Source organism: Bombus affinis, chromosome 7 (genome assembly GCF_024516045.1).
Source record: "Bombus affinis isolate iyBomAffi1 chromosome 7, iyBomAffi1.2, whole genome shotgun sequence".
Lineage (NCBI taxonomy): Eukaryota > Metazoa > Arthropoda > Insecta > Hymenoptera > Apidae > Bombus > Bombus affinis.
In genome coordinates, this window is record NC_066350.1 from 12,644,859 (window position 1) to 12,662,890 (window position 18,032).

Sequence of the window (18,032 nt, forward strand, 5' to 3'; positions counted from 1 at the left end):
ACTACGATACATCACATTGGGATTTTTCACGTTTGGCTTGATTTTTGCGTATTTTAAATATGTAACATATCCCGCAAAAATGTATTAAAATATATTCCAATATGCAAAGTTAAGGTTATAAAATTGTAATTTTTTCCAAAAAAAAGTCAGCGAATCTCTTTATTTGCAATTATTTTGCAATACATTAACCAAAGTTAGCGACCTGCTGCAGTCATAAAACGCGACAGTGCAAATTCCTTAATGATAGAAAAAAAAATGACTGACTATTGATCGAAAATGACTCGAAACGGTATCGATGTGTTAATTACATTTTCTGCCTGAAACGCTGGACATTGAATAACTCACTGAAATAAGATAATGAAATTTTAATACGTGTTAACATATTCCACTTTATAATCGTGGTATTTTAATGAAATTATCGAGCTTTTTCGAACAAATGATTTTGAATTATCTGCACAGACAATATAAAATTAAACACGAGAATATAAAACATAAGCATTATTGTGCCTCAATAACCACAATGAGCACAGTACAAAATAAATTGCAATCTTTTTGATTGTAATAATTTCAAGCTTTCACGTTCGGATAACTGAACCAACACATCACAATTATTTATGAGTCGAGGGAACAGCCATTTATTCGTAATGTAACTGAGATGCACATACAAAATGGTCATTCCACTCTTTCTCTCTACTTTAGTCTCACTCGATGTTCCTCGGCCAAGTTTTCAACTCATTCAAGACACAATTGAATTCAAAAGGCATAACAGTAATAATAGCCGACGATTCTTAGAATACCTGTCTCCCTCGACAACAGTTCTGACGCGTACGCAAGCCCCGACAATTAAGCGAGCATTACTACATTCGCCGGACCGTAAATATTACAGAAACTGGCCGGTGCATTGGAACACGGACAATCCCGCAAAACCTCGTTTCCACGCAATAATGTAACGCATCCACGAGTTATTCGTATTATGTAGAGCCGAGTAATTTAACGCTCGCGCCCAATGAATTCCGTCAAAATTACAGTGGCTGGCCCCGCGTTGTTTTTCCATCAAACTGCGATCTTTCCGATCGCGTTCACGCTATATAAAAATATACGTTCCTGTTATAACCACCAGAATAACGGTGTTACGACGATAGGAATTTAACCTTAAAATGCGAAGGCTCAATTTTCGATCGCGACGTATTGCGTCATTCCCTTTGGCTTCTCGCAACCTATTTAACCGGTTCGATCGAGAATTCATTAAAACGAATTTCATATTATTCGTGGTTGAAGACAATCGAGGATGGAAAAACAGGGGATGGTGAGCAAAGAGGGTCTCACGAAATCTACCCTTAGGCGAGGGCAATTATTCCCGCGGAGAAACAACAGCTGACGAAACAACTTCTCGAAAGGATGAAACGTAGCCTTGGGCTGGATCGGGCGAGAAGAAGGCGTCGGTTATCCGCAACGATCCTCGTTAACGAATTCCATCCACAGCCTATCGAACGAAACTAGTCGGTTCTCTTAACAACCTTAGGCGTCATGGCGCCAATTCGACGCGTGGATACTCGCTTTCGATTGGATTTTCCGTGCGAGTTTTCTCTGTCTACCTATCATTTTGTCACGCCACTCGAGGAGTTCTGATTTCGAGGGTGCGAATAGTTTCGGCCACGTTCGAAAACGAAACCCATACATGGCTGACGGATTCGAGCGCGACCACAGACACGAACAATTATCGCGACGCGTAAAAAGAATCAATCGGTGACGGGGAATAACTGACAGGAAACACGCGCGGCTTCGATTCTTTTTAAGCCCATCGAACAAAACTAACAGGATTCCAGGGGTAAATCGATGCCTTCATGCATACGCAGCAACACGCGCACGCTGCCGAATCAACAAGATTTTTATTTTTTCACCGTGTTGAATTCTAGTTGATACGTGCAGTCGCGAGTGAAACACTTTTTACTTTTGTCACGTAGCTTTATTCGAAAGCCAGCGTATCAAGCCGTTGTCTAATTATATTAATTACTTATTCGAATATTCTTATATGTACATAGTTATCTTGTTTCTGTCCTCTGTTCTTCATCCGCGTAGCGCTGGCTCGATTGCTTGAGGCTTGAATTCGTGGCCGAAAAGCTCATTCGAATATCCGTTGGTTTTCAGCCAGCATCTCTGCAACTCGATTTATTCGTAATTACATCGTGCTTGTTTCCGCGCGGTTCTGGCTGCTCGGAATTCACCTAAACATCGCAAGTCTCTCATATTCAAATATTCATAAGCTCATTGTCACTCATTGTGTACTGGAACATCAAAGTACTAGAAGACTCCGCGCCTTTGAGTACTAAACTTTTACACATGAGTACCACAATGATTGTTTCAAAAACAATATCATGAATGTTTTAATCGGTACTATGTACTGCACTACTACTGGTAGTACTATAATTACAATGACGAAGATAGCAGAAGATATTATACAAAGACTTTTGGAACAGATAAAGGTCGAGCTATTAAGGAACAGAAACGAAATATTTACGGAAATGACTATTGTCAATACATCGAAACTAATAAGATATGATTGGCGACCAACAATCAACAACGAAGAGATTTGAGATATATACCCATATAGATTTAGCATTGTCAGAGTTAATGGCTTGTAATTTGGGATTTATTAAATCAGTAAATGCTAAATCCAGAATTATATTGTCATTTTCTTGTTATTGCAGCTTTTATTTCAGATTGAAAATTACTTTGATAATTCATACTCTATATAAATATTTGTTACAAACGTCAGAGTATAAATGTATGTAATGATACCGACAAGTAATGTTATTTTTGTTTCTAGCAATTACCTTCTACGCATAAAGTGTACAAAACAATTGTTATCCCGTGGAAATTGATTCTAACAGAAAATAGCTTCAAAAATACAACAATATGAAGCAAAACCTAGGGTACAAGCAAAAAATACTACCGTGTGTAATAAACAATGAAACTTCCACATATGTGAAGCTTCCTAACAATTCTCTCGTACCTAAATTTTTACATGAATTTAAAATCCAGCCACTTTTTCACTATAAAGTTAGATTTTTTCGTTTTTCAGTGAAATATTAAAATATTGCGAAAGGATTTTCATTTCTATTAAGAACAAATAGGAAACATATTTCAAAGTGAATTTTTAAAACCTATTGTTTTATATCAATAAAAGTAGAAATCTACGAAACTTCATACATTGTGTCATAATCTGAACTGTAAGAATTTGAAAGCTAATACATATAAATAATATTCTAAACTACCGTCAGCATGTAAGAGATTAATTCCCCTGTCGATCGCGATTTGTAGGTTACCTCTACCGGAGACACCCTCGAACGGAAAAGCATATCGTCGTTTTATTGAGAATATTTCTGACCCATTGATTTATAAAATCCGTCGTGCGGCCCAGACAACGAATTACAGTATTTTTAATTCGGATGTTGAACGAACCCGACCGTTGTCGGTCTCCGTATGATTCGTAGCCGTTACGGCAGATCCGCCGGTGAAATTTATGTTGATGGGTGTGCGCGGGGGCGTGTAAAAAGTGGGACATAAATTCACAAACCTTCGGAATTGCCGCTCTGCCGGACCCACGGAACAGATCTCTCTCGATAAACTGTGCAATCTTTTTCTGTATTTCACCAGTCGCTTCTTTCATTCTATGCGAGATTTGTCGAGAAAATTTAATGGAGAAAGAGAAAGCCAAAAGGTGAATAAGGAAACCATTCGGTAGCAACTTTGAAGAGTTAATATGGTAAACGAGATGAGTACATAAGTGTCGGAAATGAAGATTTAACGATAAAAACGTAAAGCGCGTTTCTGTTAATTTTACCATTTACATTATTTCAGTTAGTCAAAAATATAGCGCACGAGTTGATATAAATCCGTAAATTGAAAAATATGGGAGTGTGGTGACTCACAAACATTGTTATTTATTTAATGCCATACATTTTGCGACAAGTAAAGTTATGAAATTCGTTTATTTGTTTCTTGAGAAGTTGGTCATGTGCCCACATAATGAAATCCAAAGATCTATAAAAAAAAACGGAGTTGATCAGTTTCACCTCTGAATTGTTCATTCGTTAGACAAACGACATTGAAGCATGTAGCACCTGTACAAATTTAAAGTTAAAACAAACTCGTACTAGTTAAATTTATTCGTTTGTAGCTCTAGAAGCAAAGACAAACTATTTTAAACACTTCTAACTTTTTTCACTGTATCCCGTGTAAAATACACATTCTTCATGCTAAAAAGTCCCTTTCTTTTAATTCTTTTTTTTTTTTTTTTTTACCACTTACATCATTCACCAAATCAATTTCTTAATTGCAAAAGCGTTCCGAGCAGATTTGACGCATGCTAGAGGACAGATGCGCGGGCGAACGTGATGCGTGCATTATTCAAAATTAGAACCAGCCCTAGGATTATCATTGACGTCCCGCCGATTCGTTCGAACAGGAGGTAGAGATGCGATACGCAGTCGACCAGATAATACGGTCCAATTTACTATTCCAAGCTGGCATAAACAGCGGTCGTGCTCGCAGTGGACAGTACACTATGCAGAGAGAGATCAACGCATCGGTCTGCTATCTCCCTGGGTACGGTTACCACGTATACCACCGGCAACAAGATCCACAAATCCCTGACAGGTACCGTGACGAGCCTCGAGATCGAGCTTGGTAGCAGTACGTCGTCCCGGTTTCGGATCCGTACGTGCGTCGTTGCTATCCTTTCAAAGTTACGGATAATTCTTGCGTCAACAATAGGCCCTTGTGTCGAGGATATGTCAGCATTAAAATACCATGGAAAAAACACCCTTAAAATATCACAGAAAAAGAACCTGTCCCTTGTTAACATGGTATTATGGTAAAAATGTATTTAATTAGCAAGCGAAAAGGTAGGAAACGAGGGACAGCAGAATACATAGGAAGCAAAAAGAAATACCGTCAGACGTATATACAACGCAGGGTAAATTAAAGCTTGTTCCCTTCTTTTTAACTTCGTATTTACGCGTGAATATGTTCACGTACAGCGATAAAAAAGAGCTGATTTCGATAGTTATATCTCGCTCCCTCTATGCTGTGGGTGTTGTTTGACGCGGAACGTTTGCAATTTTAATAGTAACCGTGCACTATGTAATTAATGAGATGTCATGTTTTCAAACGATTCCCTTGTGCGGCTCGACGCCGTCCGTTTAATCGAAATAATTATCCGACGTCAGTCAGTCAGTCTCAACGCGGTTTTAACGGTTAAACGTGGACGAAAGTAAACGGAGCTGGCAAAAACAACGTTTCTATCAGCCATTTCATAGAATGTTATTAATCGGGATTGCACGTCGAACGCGTTTCAAAACCGACGCGTTTTCAGCGAGTCGCTGAAATTCGTTTGGAACGCGATTGAAATTCGCAAATTTCAAAACGGTAGCTCGGTTCCCGGTCAAAGTCAATCAAAACACCAGTTATTTCGTCTTTCAACGATAATTACCAAGGCTTGCGAATATCGCTTTGCGATTTATAATTTACTGCGCGTAAAATCCAATTGGAGCTCCTTTGAGCCAACGCAACTGTGTTGTAAATACATATTAGAATGATATGATAAGTCGAAACGACGTTGATGAAAATTTAAAATTCTCGATAGTTTAAACTTGATAGTTTTCTGGCGATTGCCACGAGAAACACTCGATATAAGACGTAAATGAGATTCATGATTTTTACGTTTACATTAATTTTCATTCTCTCGAATAATAGACATTTATTTCTATCTCCTCCAAACAATAGACAATATTTTAATAATAACAAACCGTTTTCAGAATAAGAAAACTATGAAATTAGTAAAAACTTTATCTGACCCTATTAAAGGGCAAGTAAATTTTGTTTCATATAATAGAAATTCATTGATTCATCTCACTGCCTACGTAGCATTATTATTCGACTAGTAACAATTGATCAGACACATGGATTTAGTTAACAGAAGTTCGTTTAATGGATTGGATATTTTATTCGCCTGGGTTTCATCGAATTTCATTTTATTAAATAAACTTTCTTCCCAGCGGAGAATTTTGTATTTTACGATCAGCTAGACGATGTTTAGAAATTTATAACAACGTAGCAAGTTAATGTTTTGAAGGAACTACATGTGGTTAAAGTGCTACAAGAGAAAACATTATTCTGTATACTGCATCCTAGTAGGTCGTAATAAAAGAAAAATATTAGTTCTTCAGAGAATGAATTAATTTCGGGACAATAAATCTTAAATTAGAATTAGACCTATTGGGGACAAATAAATTCTACCGCACATAAAATCTTTCTTTTGCCAATATGTATAATAAGAGTCAACATACATAGATTTGATTAACAGGAGTTCGCTTAATGGATCACTGACTAATTCAAAGAATTTTTTTACTTCACAATCACGCTTAAATCATGTCTAGAAATGTATAATGTGATAGTTAGTTAATTTTTTGAAGAAACTATGTACGTTTAAAGTTTTACACGAGAAAATGATATTTTGTATGCGGCAAGTTACAGTAGCTTGTAGTAAAAGAGGGCGTATAGTGGAACTGGAAGCTCATTCCCCCGGTTAACTAAGAATATAATTGAGATCATTTACAGAGCTCTCTCTATCTCTGAGACGACCCAGTTTCCCGACGCGTTCTCTTTGTTTCACGAAGTCGCAGGATAGCGAGGTAGGGCCATCTCCTCCTTCTCGTAGAAGGTGGAAACCGGAAATAAGTGCGCCAGAGAAATTCGGCGGGCACGGGCGGAAGTGGGCCAATCAAAGAGATAACTAGATCCCCATTAAACCGCTTGTAACTTAATTAATTGCGCGGGCCTGAGCTAATGTAGCACGGCTAACCCTCGTAGATAGTGTTCTCAGAACGCGATATCACGTGTAACGTGATTTGCTCGTTAACCGAACTTCGGCAAGTGGAATACATTCACGACAGAGGTAGCCTGTTTCCAGCTCACGTGGCTGTCGCGCCTTTACATCCTCTAAGTGACCCCGTCACTCTATAGATACGTTTGTCAAACGAAAACCGAGACATAATGGAAATAACTCACTTTTCGTTCCATCTTTTGATACGTGGGGACCAGGAGTAAAAAATATCGTAAGTCACAATAACGTTAGTTATGCAGGTTATCGATATTAATTAAGTTAAATTAACGTAACAGTTAAATAGATAAACAGCGAAAGATTATTCGCGTCTTACAAAACATCGTGGGTTCATCAGTTGTAGTAGAATTGTATTAATGTAGTACATGTAGACTAGTATGATAATGTGTGTAATAATAGTTGTATTAATAATAGTACTTTCCTATAATTACAAAGTTTGGATACCAAGAAAATGAAATGTATATTTCTGCCAAGAAAACACCTCATTGGAAGATAAGAATACGTGCAAATATTTCTACCACTCTATATATTCTAATTACAATTTCAATATAATTTTAGAATTACAATAAGGAGATTAAAGTATTCCTTAAAATATCATTAAATTTTCCTTGATAGTTTTTAATGAAAACGAAAGTTACCAAACACGGTAAAACGGTACGCAAGCAAATGGGGAATTGTTAAAAAATTTCAGTCTGGCGCGAGAGTGACGAGAGGACAGACGGCCCGGCGTCAACGCGTCACAGAAGTGAATTACGTGCGGTGGTGCTCACGGGACAGTTTATTTTTACAAGATGGTTGTCAATGATGATATAGTACGCTCGTAACCGCCCCCGTTGTATCTCGATATATATCGAGTTTTATTTTTATGGATCGTTTCGTCCATGAAATGATTTAATAACGGCGAGAGTATTACGACGGGGAAGCGAGGTGAAAAATAAAAAAAGAAGACACAGCGTAGGTAGGGGAGGATCGTTGATTTCGTCGTAATGCGAGCCACAGGACGGACGTTTGAATTGTAAAAGCATAAACATACCGTGCCCCATGCGATTCTTCTTTTTTCTCGTTACACTTAGTCCGTGCCAGCCCCTTTTGTTTTGACCGTAATGCGATGAGATTGCGTGAGATCTGTCCCGCGGGTGTCTGGCATGAATACGCCTGGATAAAAGGTTTTTCGAAACGTCCTCTCTGTGAAGGTGTTTAACTCTTTTAATACGACAACTTTTTATATCCTGCGTGAATAACGATGCTTGAATAAAATACAGATTCGTTCATAGATACACCGCTGTCTATATGTATTTGCATATTTTAATCGATTTATAAGAATATATAAAATAATGAGAAAGCAATGGCTAGAAACAATACTTGGAACCTTCTTATAGAATCATCAAATAATAAATTTTAATTATTTATTTAGGAATTCACATATTATTGCTTGTATTAATTACGATATGAGTTTAGAAATACTTTTTTTATCTTATTTCTATTTTAGAGACTATATATGTAGATAATCTGGAGATAAATAACGTTTTCAGAATGTGTTGTTGTGAATTTTGCTAATTGAGCAAATTGCTGATTTTGCAAATTGTGTTGTAACTTGTCTCGCATTTACAGATGTCAATATTTCAGTGTACATCTATTAATCTTCTGAAAATCGATTTTATCATGTTATAACGACGAAATGATGATACGAAATGCAATTGAACTTCAATTAATGAATTAAATGACGTCTTTTCAAAAATAAGCAAGAGTCTGGATGCTTGTAAGCGATAGTGTACTCATATTACTATCATGTTTATCTCTAAAGAATAGCTGATACTTGATAATATTTTTAATAGAACTTTTAAAACACGAATAGAAACGCACATTTCAATCATTTAACTGAAATATCTCTGCACGCCAATTTTAATTCACCTCCAATAAATTACGTATTGCTCTTTTGTTTATGCTAATTGATATTAACGATTTTCAATTAAGATTTAACAGCGATCAATATCTATTAACCGTATATGTGTACTTGCCTAAAGTAAACTCTGGGGTGAAATTATATAAAAGCATTCAATTTGTTGAAATGGATTTTATATTTCCAATAATTTAAAAGAAGGTACGCAAATGCTCATAGACGACGTGATTTAAATATGATTTGTTGGTCCTTTCTGAATTGCTAAAAAAGGAATGACATTCCCAAAACGATATATGAAACCGAAAGACAAGCGCAACGTTTCATACTTTCGGCGTTGAAACGTTTTGATCTCAAAATTTGAAAGATCGTCCTTTCACAGTTATTCAATTTCATAGTTTGGTCACGTTCGACCATGAAAACTCTTCGTTATCTCGGGCGTTTACGATTTTAGGGCGATATCGGCGCGGATTCAAATGGCCGCGTTGGAAATTAAAAGGCATAAAAAAAAAAGAAGCGAAAGAGAAACTCGATTGAGCCTGGATAACAAAATTCGTGAAACATTCGCCGCGGGAAAATTTAAACGCGAACAAAATCCTCGTCGTTGATAATTGCGTAAAATGCTTTTTCCATTATCCGCGCTGATCGAAATGAAAGGCGATATGTCTGAAAGAAATTCGCAATTTATCGGTAGGTAAAGTTAGATCGTCCCATCCTGTTCTCTCGAAAAAAACGGGGAAATTCTTCCATTTTGCAGTCCCTTTTATCGTTATTTCTATTAAAATTCTCGTGCGCGGCATTCGGCGTTTTTCATTCCGCGGATTGCGGTGAACGACAAACAAAGCGAAATCTCTGTTCAATCTTCGATCGCGAATAATTCATTTCAACACAGGGAAAGATAGATTTTCACTGGCCTCGATGTTTCATACATAAAATGCGTGTCACAGGACGACGACCCCAGCTGTGGCAACCGTATGATATAGAAATTCATTTGGTCGTATTACACGATGTGATGTTTCGATCGGTTCGAAATCCGCAACAAGCATCTAATACCGTGCTGTTCACGGTATACAATTTTCCGCTCGCATGAGCGTACGTTCAATGGCCAATCATGGTATTACGCTGGTCGAAAACGACCAGGGATTCCGACTTTTTCAAGGGGAGACAGATATCGGTCACTTTTAATATCGACGTCTGTCGTTGAAAGGTTTCTCTGTCGTCGAAGCTGTTCTAACGGTTCGATGCACTATCTGTCAGGCAATGGCTCAGAGGAAGTGAGAACGAGATAGATAGATAGATAGATAGATAGATAGAGAGAGAGAGAGATAGAGAGAGATAGAGAGAGAGAGAGAGAGAGAGAGAGAGAGAGAATGAAAGAAAACTGGTGAAGAAAAAAAAGCTCTCTGAAATCGATGGAATCAAACAGGTTGCAGAGGCCGGTTTCACGTCGCGTCTCGTCGAGTCGTCGTTATGATAATCACGCTCGAAGCCCAGTCACGGTGTTATTTTCGCCCGCGGTACATAGCCTGCACACGAAGTTTCCGCACACGCAATGTCGAGTCGCGCGACACGATCCTCGTAAAGACCGGACAGCTCGATAACTCTGGATTGCGGAGAAATAACGCAATACCTACTATAATATCGATTCCTGTTTTGCGACCGTTGCAAATCTGGATTTAGCCGAGTAATTCCAACGAAACGTTACTCCTGTCCCTGTTTCCCTCTCTATCGTTTCCTATTTCTCTTTTTTCCCTCTCTCGTTTGAAATAAAATCGACAACTTGATTCCCGATTGAGATCAAAGGGGCAAAAAGAAGGGAAGAAAAAAAGGGACGAAGAGATATTCACGAGAGTAGTCTCTCTTTCTATTCGGATGGCAATGGATATTGTAAAAGTTCCGCGACCAAGCTCGAATCGAAAGAGTATTTGCAAGATAATTCTACTGATCATGCCCACATAACACGATAGAGAAATTGTCACACAAACTGTGGAAACTTGAATCTGTTCCTAGGAAAGACGAATGCCCTCTGTCTCATACGACGATATTTCCCTCTTATGGACGGTGGTCGTTGATCGAAAAGTTAGAGGAGGACGATTTATTTTGGGGGCACGGGGAAGGCCACGCTGGGAACGAGCAACGAATCAAAATTTCTGATACGATGACTCGTTTCTTGGGAAACGCTGCTCGTATCCCTTCGAGGGTAAAACTTTTCGTCGGCTGGGAAAGCAGAGAGTTTGGCAGAACTGAACGGGCGAACTGTCGTTTTCAGTGGCGGCGGACACAGACTTTCAAAATGAAACGAATTCCGAGTTTTCAAGTTTGCGTGATCTTTTTTCACGAATTCGCCCCACTCCGCTCAGTTCGTACACGAGACGGGAAGAACAGTTGACTTATCGAATTTCCATTTTTCCTTTGCCGAGACAACTAGACTGCGATAGATTCGAAATCGATACACAGTCGTGCCGGTAAACGCGGATCTAATAACGAGCGGATGGGAGGGTGAGTCGAAGGGGAAAATAGTCGGGGTGAATTTAAATCGACGCGGGTACAACGATATCGATTTCGCCCGCGTTGGAAAAGCCAGTGAATGATCGTGTCCCGAGCGTGACCAAAATTGAAATGATCTGCTTGTACAAACGATAAGCAAATCGAAGAGCCGAATAAACGATGAGCAAGTGACGTTAATTGGAAACGAGTTATCGGCTTTATTTTCGCGCCGTTCCCGCGGGAATCGTCACGTTGCGGGATTGGAAATAATTTTTATACGCGATTTCTCATCTCTCTGTGTCCTGCTGATTTTTGGAGTTAGAGAGGCGAATCGAACGATTCGCGACATGTAAAACGAGCGAAGGGATTGTGGTGAAAAAATATTTTAAAATATCCCATGTATTATCCCATTTTTCTCGCTGCTCCTCTCCGCGTCTACTGTTTTGAGGAACAACTTTTAAACATAACAGATAGTTGAACGTATTGCCAAATAAATCTATTGTAAAAACATCAGGTTCTCGATTCAACCGTTTAAACAATTTACCTGTGCCAGCCGACAAAATCATTGAATATTTTTCTTGCGAACAATACCAAAAACACGTGTATCAAATTGTATGACATAATAAAGTTTTATAAATTGCTGGAATAACGATTAAAACGGCAATGATTAAAATGGAGCGATCGTGCTGCTATATTTGTGTTACATTTTATACTAGTCATCTTTATCATTGAATATACGTAATTCTTGTCAGTGATTACTTCTGGCGAATTTCACGTTATTTACGGAACTGAAACTGGACAAGAAATTGAGGAATTTATTTAAGTATCAGAAAAGAGGATTTCAAATAAAAAGAAAAGCACATTTCCGTCTGTTAATTTTAACATTTGCGTTATGTATTACAAAAATAATGTGGATTTTCAACATTTATTACCTTTATAGATTTTTAAGAAGAATAATCAGTAAGAAGAAAACAAATTGGTTAAATATATTTATTTGTACATTTTACTTTTATATTTTTTAACCACAGCCTATTCAATGGCAGTAAAGTCAGGATATTAATGGCAATGAATTGTTAGTGGCGCCAAATCGCAAATGTCAATCACATCGAGATATCAACAATATTGAACTGTCAATGTTGTTGACCTCTTCACGTAATTTTTTAATCAGTTGTGATATTTCATTAATGACAAGGAATGTGAGAAATTCTCATTATAGCTTTCTGTACAATGTTCGATAAACCGTATTCAGAATTACCGGAAATGTAAATACACCGTGAAACTAATACGTTGTTTCATCGACCGTATTCAATGATCATGTTTCTGAAATAAACGCGGTACCAGTTTCAATTACTAAATCCAAATTGGAACCATATATCGCGTTACATAGACGAGAAAAACGATCGCGCTAAATGGCTAAAAAACATAATTTTGTAACCCAACAAACCAAGAATAAAAATGAGAAGAGAGGAATGAAACGCATGCACCACTTGAAAATTTTCATTAACAACAACCTAGGGAAAAAAAAATAAATTTGCAAAATCTATTGAAATATCAGTCGAGCAATTTACTTCCATTATAACCGGGAATGAACAGAATGGAACCAACCGATGCTTAAAAATTCTACAGTTTCAAATGGCTTGTCGAACCGAAACCGAGTTTCGACGAAGAATGGAAAAAAAGAAGAAACGTCATTGCTCGTTATGAAATTCACAGTACACGTTTTTTGAGGAAACTCAGATTCGGGAAAAAATGTACAGGTTATATAGTGGTTTCAATTAGGACAATTAGGACATCGTGTATCACAAGGAACGCAAGAACGAACCAACTGAAATATCCAGTATTCTTCAACAGAATAACGAATTAATTAAATTGGTTTTCTGAAATGTGAGGTGGAAATAAAATCTTTTCGTTTTATATTTTAGACGTCAAATGTGCTGGTACCAAAGACTTCAAAATCCAAGCGAATTTAACTTATTCTTCTCAAACGTGAACACGACAGTCGGAAATTGAATAATTTACCATTAATACTAGTAATTTTAACATTTAGAATTTTTCGACTTTCTTGGAAAAGAAGCAGCAATCGATATCTAATCGATAGGTAATTCGTATCGAATATAGTGTTACCATTTAGAATTTAGAAGCCAACGAATCTTGCTGCTGGCAAAAAACCGACTCGGCCCAACGGAAACTGTGGCAATTACTCGAGAGCACGGTTGCCAGAGAACTTTCCGAAACGGGTCGTGGGACAATTAATGGATGGTATTAATTAGGGATAAAGGAGATGGGGGAGGAGCAGAATCGCGTATAACGTACGAGAGAGTAAAATCTCGCAGCAGAGGCGGGCGTGTTGCGTCTTCGACCACTCATTACTCTACGTCGAACGATGTTTCCGTCATCGGAACTTAGGTAGGTAGAACCGGTGGGTCGTAGCAAAACGGTATTGTTTGTTCACAGCGAGCCGACACGGGGCCATTAATTAATCGCGCTCGCAGTCCACGCAGTCGATTTACATCCGATCCAAGCACGTTACATCCGGATCGTCAGCGATCCGTCGCTACCATTAATTTCTAAATACAATCGTCGGTTTCTCGTTGACGATCCATTGAATTCTAATCAACCGCGAAACGTGCAACGTTTGCCATGACATGTCACGATATTTCGCATGATCGGAGTACTGTCTCGTAATTCGCCTGTATATATAATCAGAAGTATTTTATTTTTACAGCCTGTGCTTTCAACCCTTAACGCACGTAAGGGATGTATTCATAGGGTATAAACGTACGATGACACGGACGGTTTTTAAAATCGTTTATTTTCCGAATCTATCGGAATAAAAGGAATATTTTTAATACAGCGTACCGGCTTTACTAACAGCAGAATATTTCAAAACTTTCGTCACACGCGTGCAATTACTCCATAAACAAAACCGTGAGGGCGAACAAAAGCTTTCGAAACGGCAGCTTTTCCCCTCAAATCATCGCTCATATTTACACAGACCGTACTAACGACTAACGGGCGATTGTTTTCAGAACGGGAGTAGGTGGAGCATGGAACGCAACAGAAGAAATAATAACGCCAAGCAACGATACCACCTATAACATCGAGAACCTGCAACCGTTTACCGTCTACAGCTTTCGTGTATCGGCAGTGAACGCCATGGGACGGAGCAAACCCAGCGAGGAGACTTTCCACTCCGTCACCCTTCGAGAACGTATGTTTTTCTGTATATCTATACCTCTACCGTGAACTACTATTAATCTTCTGTCTTGAACGCCCTCGATTGGTCACAAACTTGCTCCTAGCTGAGCTTCGATCGTGTATTGGGGGAGTGAGAATTCGTGTGGATGACGAGTGCTCGAGAATTAGCGAATGTTTATGCCAGGATATTTGTCGTGAGTTTTAGTTTAGTTGACAAGTTTTAGAAGATTTACGTGGCGAGAATGTCTATCGTGCTTGTGAGATTTTAACGCTTAATCTGTCACTTTTACGTTGACGTAGATTTATTACGAATGCAATCTATTGTTTCCGCTGTTTCTCTACGCAATATTAGATTTATTCATTAAATTCCTTAGCTTTTTTCATTCTGCACGTACTAATATCTATTACCTTGTAATATTGTCTTTAAAGGAAATTCCATTAATGCAATAACGTTTAATATACATTTATTTCGCATTAAAAGTAATCCACTCAGAAATTACGTACAATCAAGTTTAAGTATTTTATCACTGCAACGCACAGCTTCGCGTTTAAACTGCCGGCGGCAGACGAACTTAAGTTTTCGTGTGAAGCTTCAAATGGGTTAACCGTTAAAATTACGATGTAATTGAGAAACGAGTCGAAGAGTTGAGAGTTTCGATCCTGAGGAAATCGAATCGACTAGAGATTGTCTCCGTTCGAATCTCCAATCCATTTTTCATTATTTCATATTTTCGAGTGAAAATCTATCTAAAATTTCAACGTTCCTACAATATCTTATCCCAACGTTATAACCAAAAATTGCTTTCTTTTTATTCACTCAACGTCATCTCCCCTCTTTTTGCCTCGAATACTCATCGCCAATTCCTTGACCAACTTCCTATAACTTCTCGAAAGATATTGAGAACGATATTAGCCGAAAACATCAGAGGGAATGATAATAGACATAAAATTCCACGAAAGATGCCCGGTGGAACGAGTCCCTTCGGGGCAATGTTCAGGCTCGCGGGAGTAAACGTTCCGAATCCAACGGAGGGTAGAAACTCTGGAACTCTAGCGCTATACATATAAAGAAAAGGGGTTGGAAGAATAAGACTAGAAGGAGGAAGAAGAGCGAGAAGAATGGTTTGCACGGCCGGTTTTCCGCGGCTAGGCATCGTCACGAGACTGGCGTAGCCAACTAAGGAGGCGCTAATTGCAGCACCGGAAGGAGCAGTGTATAGTCGCGCTTAACTCGAGCAGTCCAGCTTTCCTCTTTCTCCGTTGAACCGTCCTTTGGCTCATTGGTTCGTCTTCGTCTCACGTCCAAGGCAGAAAATAGGTTGAACAGACGGGCGCGTCGGCTAAGCCCTATAAATTCTGTCAACGCCGCTGGGATTGGTCGACGCCTGCTGTATGTATACCCACGACGCTCGACAAACTTTGCATCGCGACTATGTTGACAACGACAACGACGATGACTGTGACAAAGGCGCCGATAGTTAGCGCGCGCCTGCCCTCCAGACCTGAATTCCCATGCGTATCGCCATGGCAATTAGCGCGTTAGACTGTAGATGTCTCGCTGATGGGATTAGCTGCACCAGATTTTCCCCACTGAATATTTGATACCGGGTCGGAAACGGATGCTTTAGTTTAATATACATAGAATTTCTTAGCTAGTCTTCTTACAGCTTCGTTGTTCGGGGCAGGAAGTTGTGGGGAAAAAGAGAAGGATGGATCCGCCCTTCGATTGCTAGCGAAGAATGCAGGAGCAGGACAATGAGAGCACGTGGTTTTAGTATACGTGGAATTTCTTAGTAGCTGGTCGTCGAATTAGGATCACCTAAAGTTTTTGATATTTTTCAATTTTTTAATATTTATAATTAAAAGGCGTAAACGAATTTTAGATAGGAAGAAAGACAAAGCAAGAGTATTGCTTCCTATGTCTTTCCTTGTCTTTCGTACGACAAGTTCCAGGGAATTAAAGTTAAAGTATCGCCTACACAAGCAATTTCAACTGTGGCTTCAAATATCTTCAGTGAGATGTACATATGTGAGTCGTGTTAATTGTTTATCTATGAGAATAAAAGAATGACTTTCGATTAGAGGAATGATGAATATAAATTTTAAAGATTTCAGACTTTTATAAAAAAATTTTAAATAGCAACATTTTTGTGCTTGATTCTGGTTCAGTGGCCAGAGAGTATACCACGGAATAACAATCAAAAATTAGTTTGACTTCCACGGAACTGTATATACAGTTCCCTTTCTCTATTGTTTCGGATTTGTTAATTAATGCACAATGAATTTCGTAACTATTGATACCGCACCAGCTAACATTAGTAAATAACACCTGTGGCTAGAGTTTCAGCCATCGCAATTTTAGCTTGTTCAGCGTGCATTTGCTTTGAGAAAATTGAAATAGCTTTGCCAAATGGACGCGCTCACTTGCATGACGACTATTCGGAGCGATGTTTATACTGCTTCCGTAAAACGTGGATTCCCGCACAAACGTTGTGCTTACCGTAGCCTATAGTAATTCATACAAATATTTGAACACTTAGCATTAGAGAATTTTGTGTATTATGTGTGTTATGCGGAACTTATAGAAATTTTACTAATAGGGTAGCGAAACACGACTATCGTGATTATATTAATATTTGGAATTAATGTGAAATGTGTATATATATCGAGTTTATAATACGTTTGTTGTATGTAGTTAAAAATTAGAATACAGAAACCACAAAGTAGCTTTTATGCGATCTCATATCGCTAATCTAACTTCATATTAAATTTGGTTGTAGCATTCTTTTGAGAAATATGAACATCAAAAATATTGATTTTTCAAAATTATTGATGATAATTAAAACCAGAAAGTTAACAAAATTGTACTTATTATATCGCTCTTTTGCAATCTTCGTATAGCCATACTAAACCATGTTTAAACAGTATTTTTGTCATCTTCTAAATATACTAAATACCTGTAGCTTCTATTCATAAATTTCTTTCCAAATTTACCAATATATACATAATAATCGGATCTTATTATGATACTAATGAAATTTCAATATGTTTAATATAACACACGTTTTACATCCATAAAATTAAATGTTCCAATGCTTTTCGTAAGTCACTGTGTATTTTTCATTTTCTTAAAAAACAAGATAAATATTACGCGCTCGTAATTCATGTATGTCACAGACTAACACGGTGATAATTAATACGTTGGCGATTTATTAATATGGAAAATTAATTTAACGCATGGATAAAACGATCGGAAGTATTGATCTCCAGGTCATCTGGGTCAGAACGGAAAAACTCTCTCGATTTTCCACGGGTTTCGAAAATTACATTTAACAACTCGTCAATATAATGGCATTAATTATTAATATCACATTTCTCCGCTAACAAAATCTAAACACACGAATTAATTAAACCGCCAGGGCTGAATGATTTCATGGAAAATTCAACGTGTGATATTTAAACAACATGTATCCCGGGCAAATATCGAGTTCCAATGAGCCATCGATTGATATATCGTATTACTTGAGTAATTCGTTTAGTTGGCTA

The 18,032-nt window shown here is 38.1% G+C and overlaps 1 protein-coding gene across 5 annotated transcripts in view; it reads left to right on the forward strand.

Annotated features, from left to right (window-relative positions):
- The window catches only part of LOC126918609 (tyrosine-protein phosphatase 99A-like), a 419,436-nt gene that overhangs the window by 365,465 nt on the left and 35,939 nt on the right, over positions 1-18,032 (forward strand). For all 5 annotated transcript variants that reach the window (XM_050726688.1, XM_050726686.1, XM_050726689.1 and 2 more), the window contains one exon: positions 14,318-14,499. In XM_050726688.1, coding sequence (XP_050582645.1) covers positions 14,318-14,499 — 182 coding nt within the window. The remainder of the gene's footprint in view (positions 1-14,317; positions 14,500-18,032) is intronic.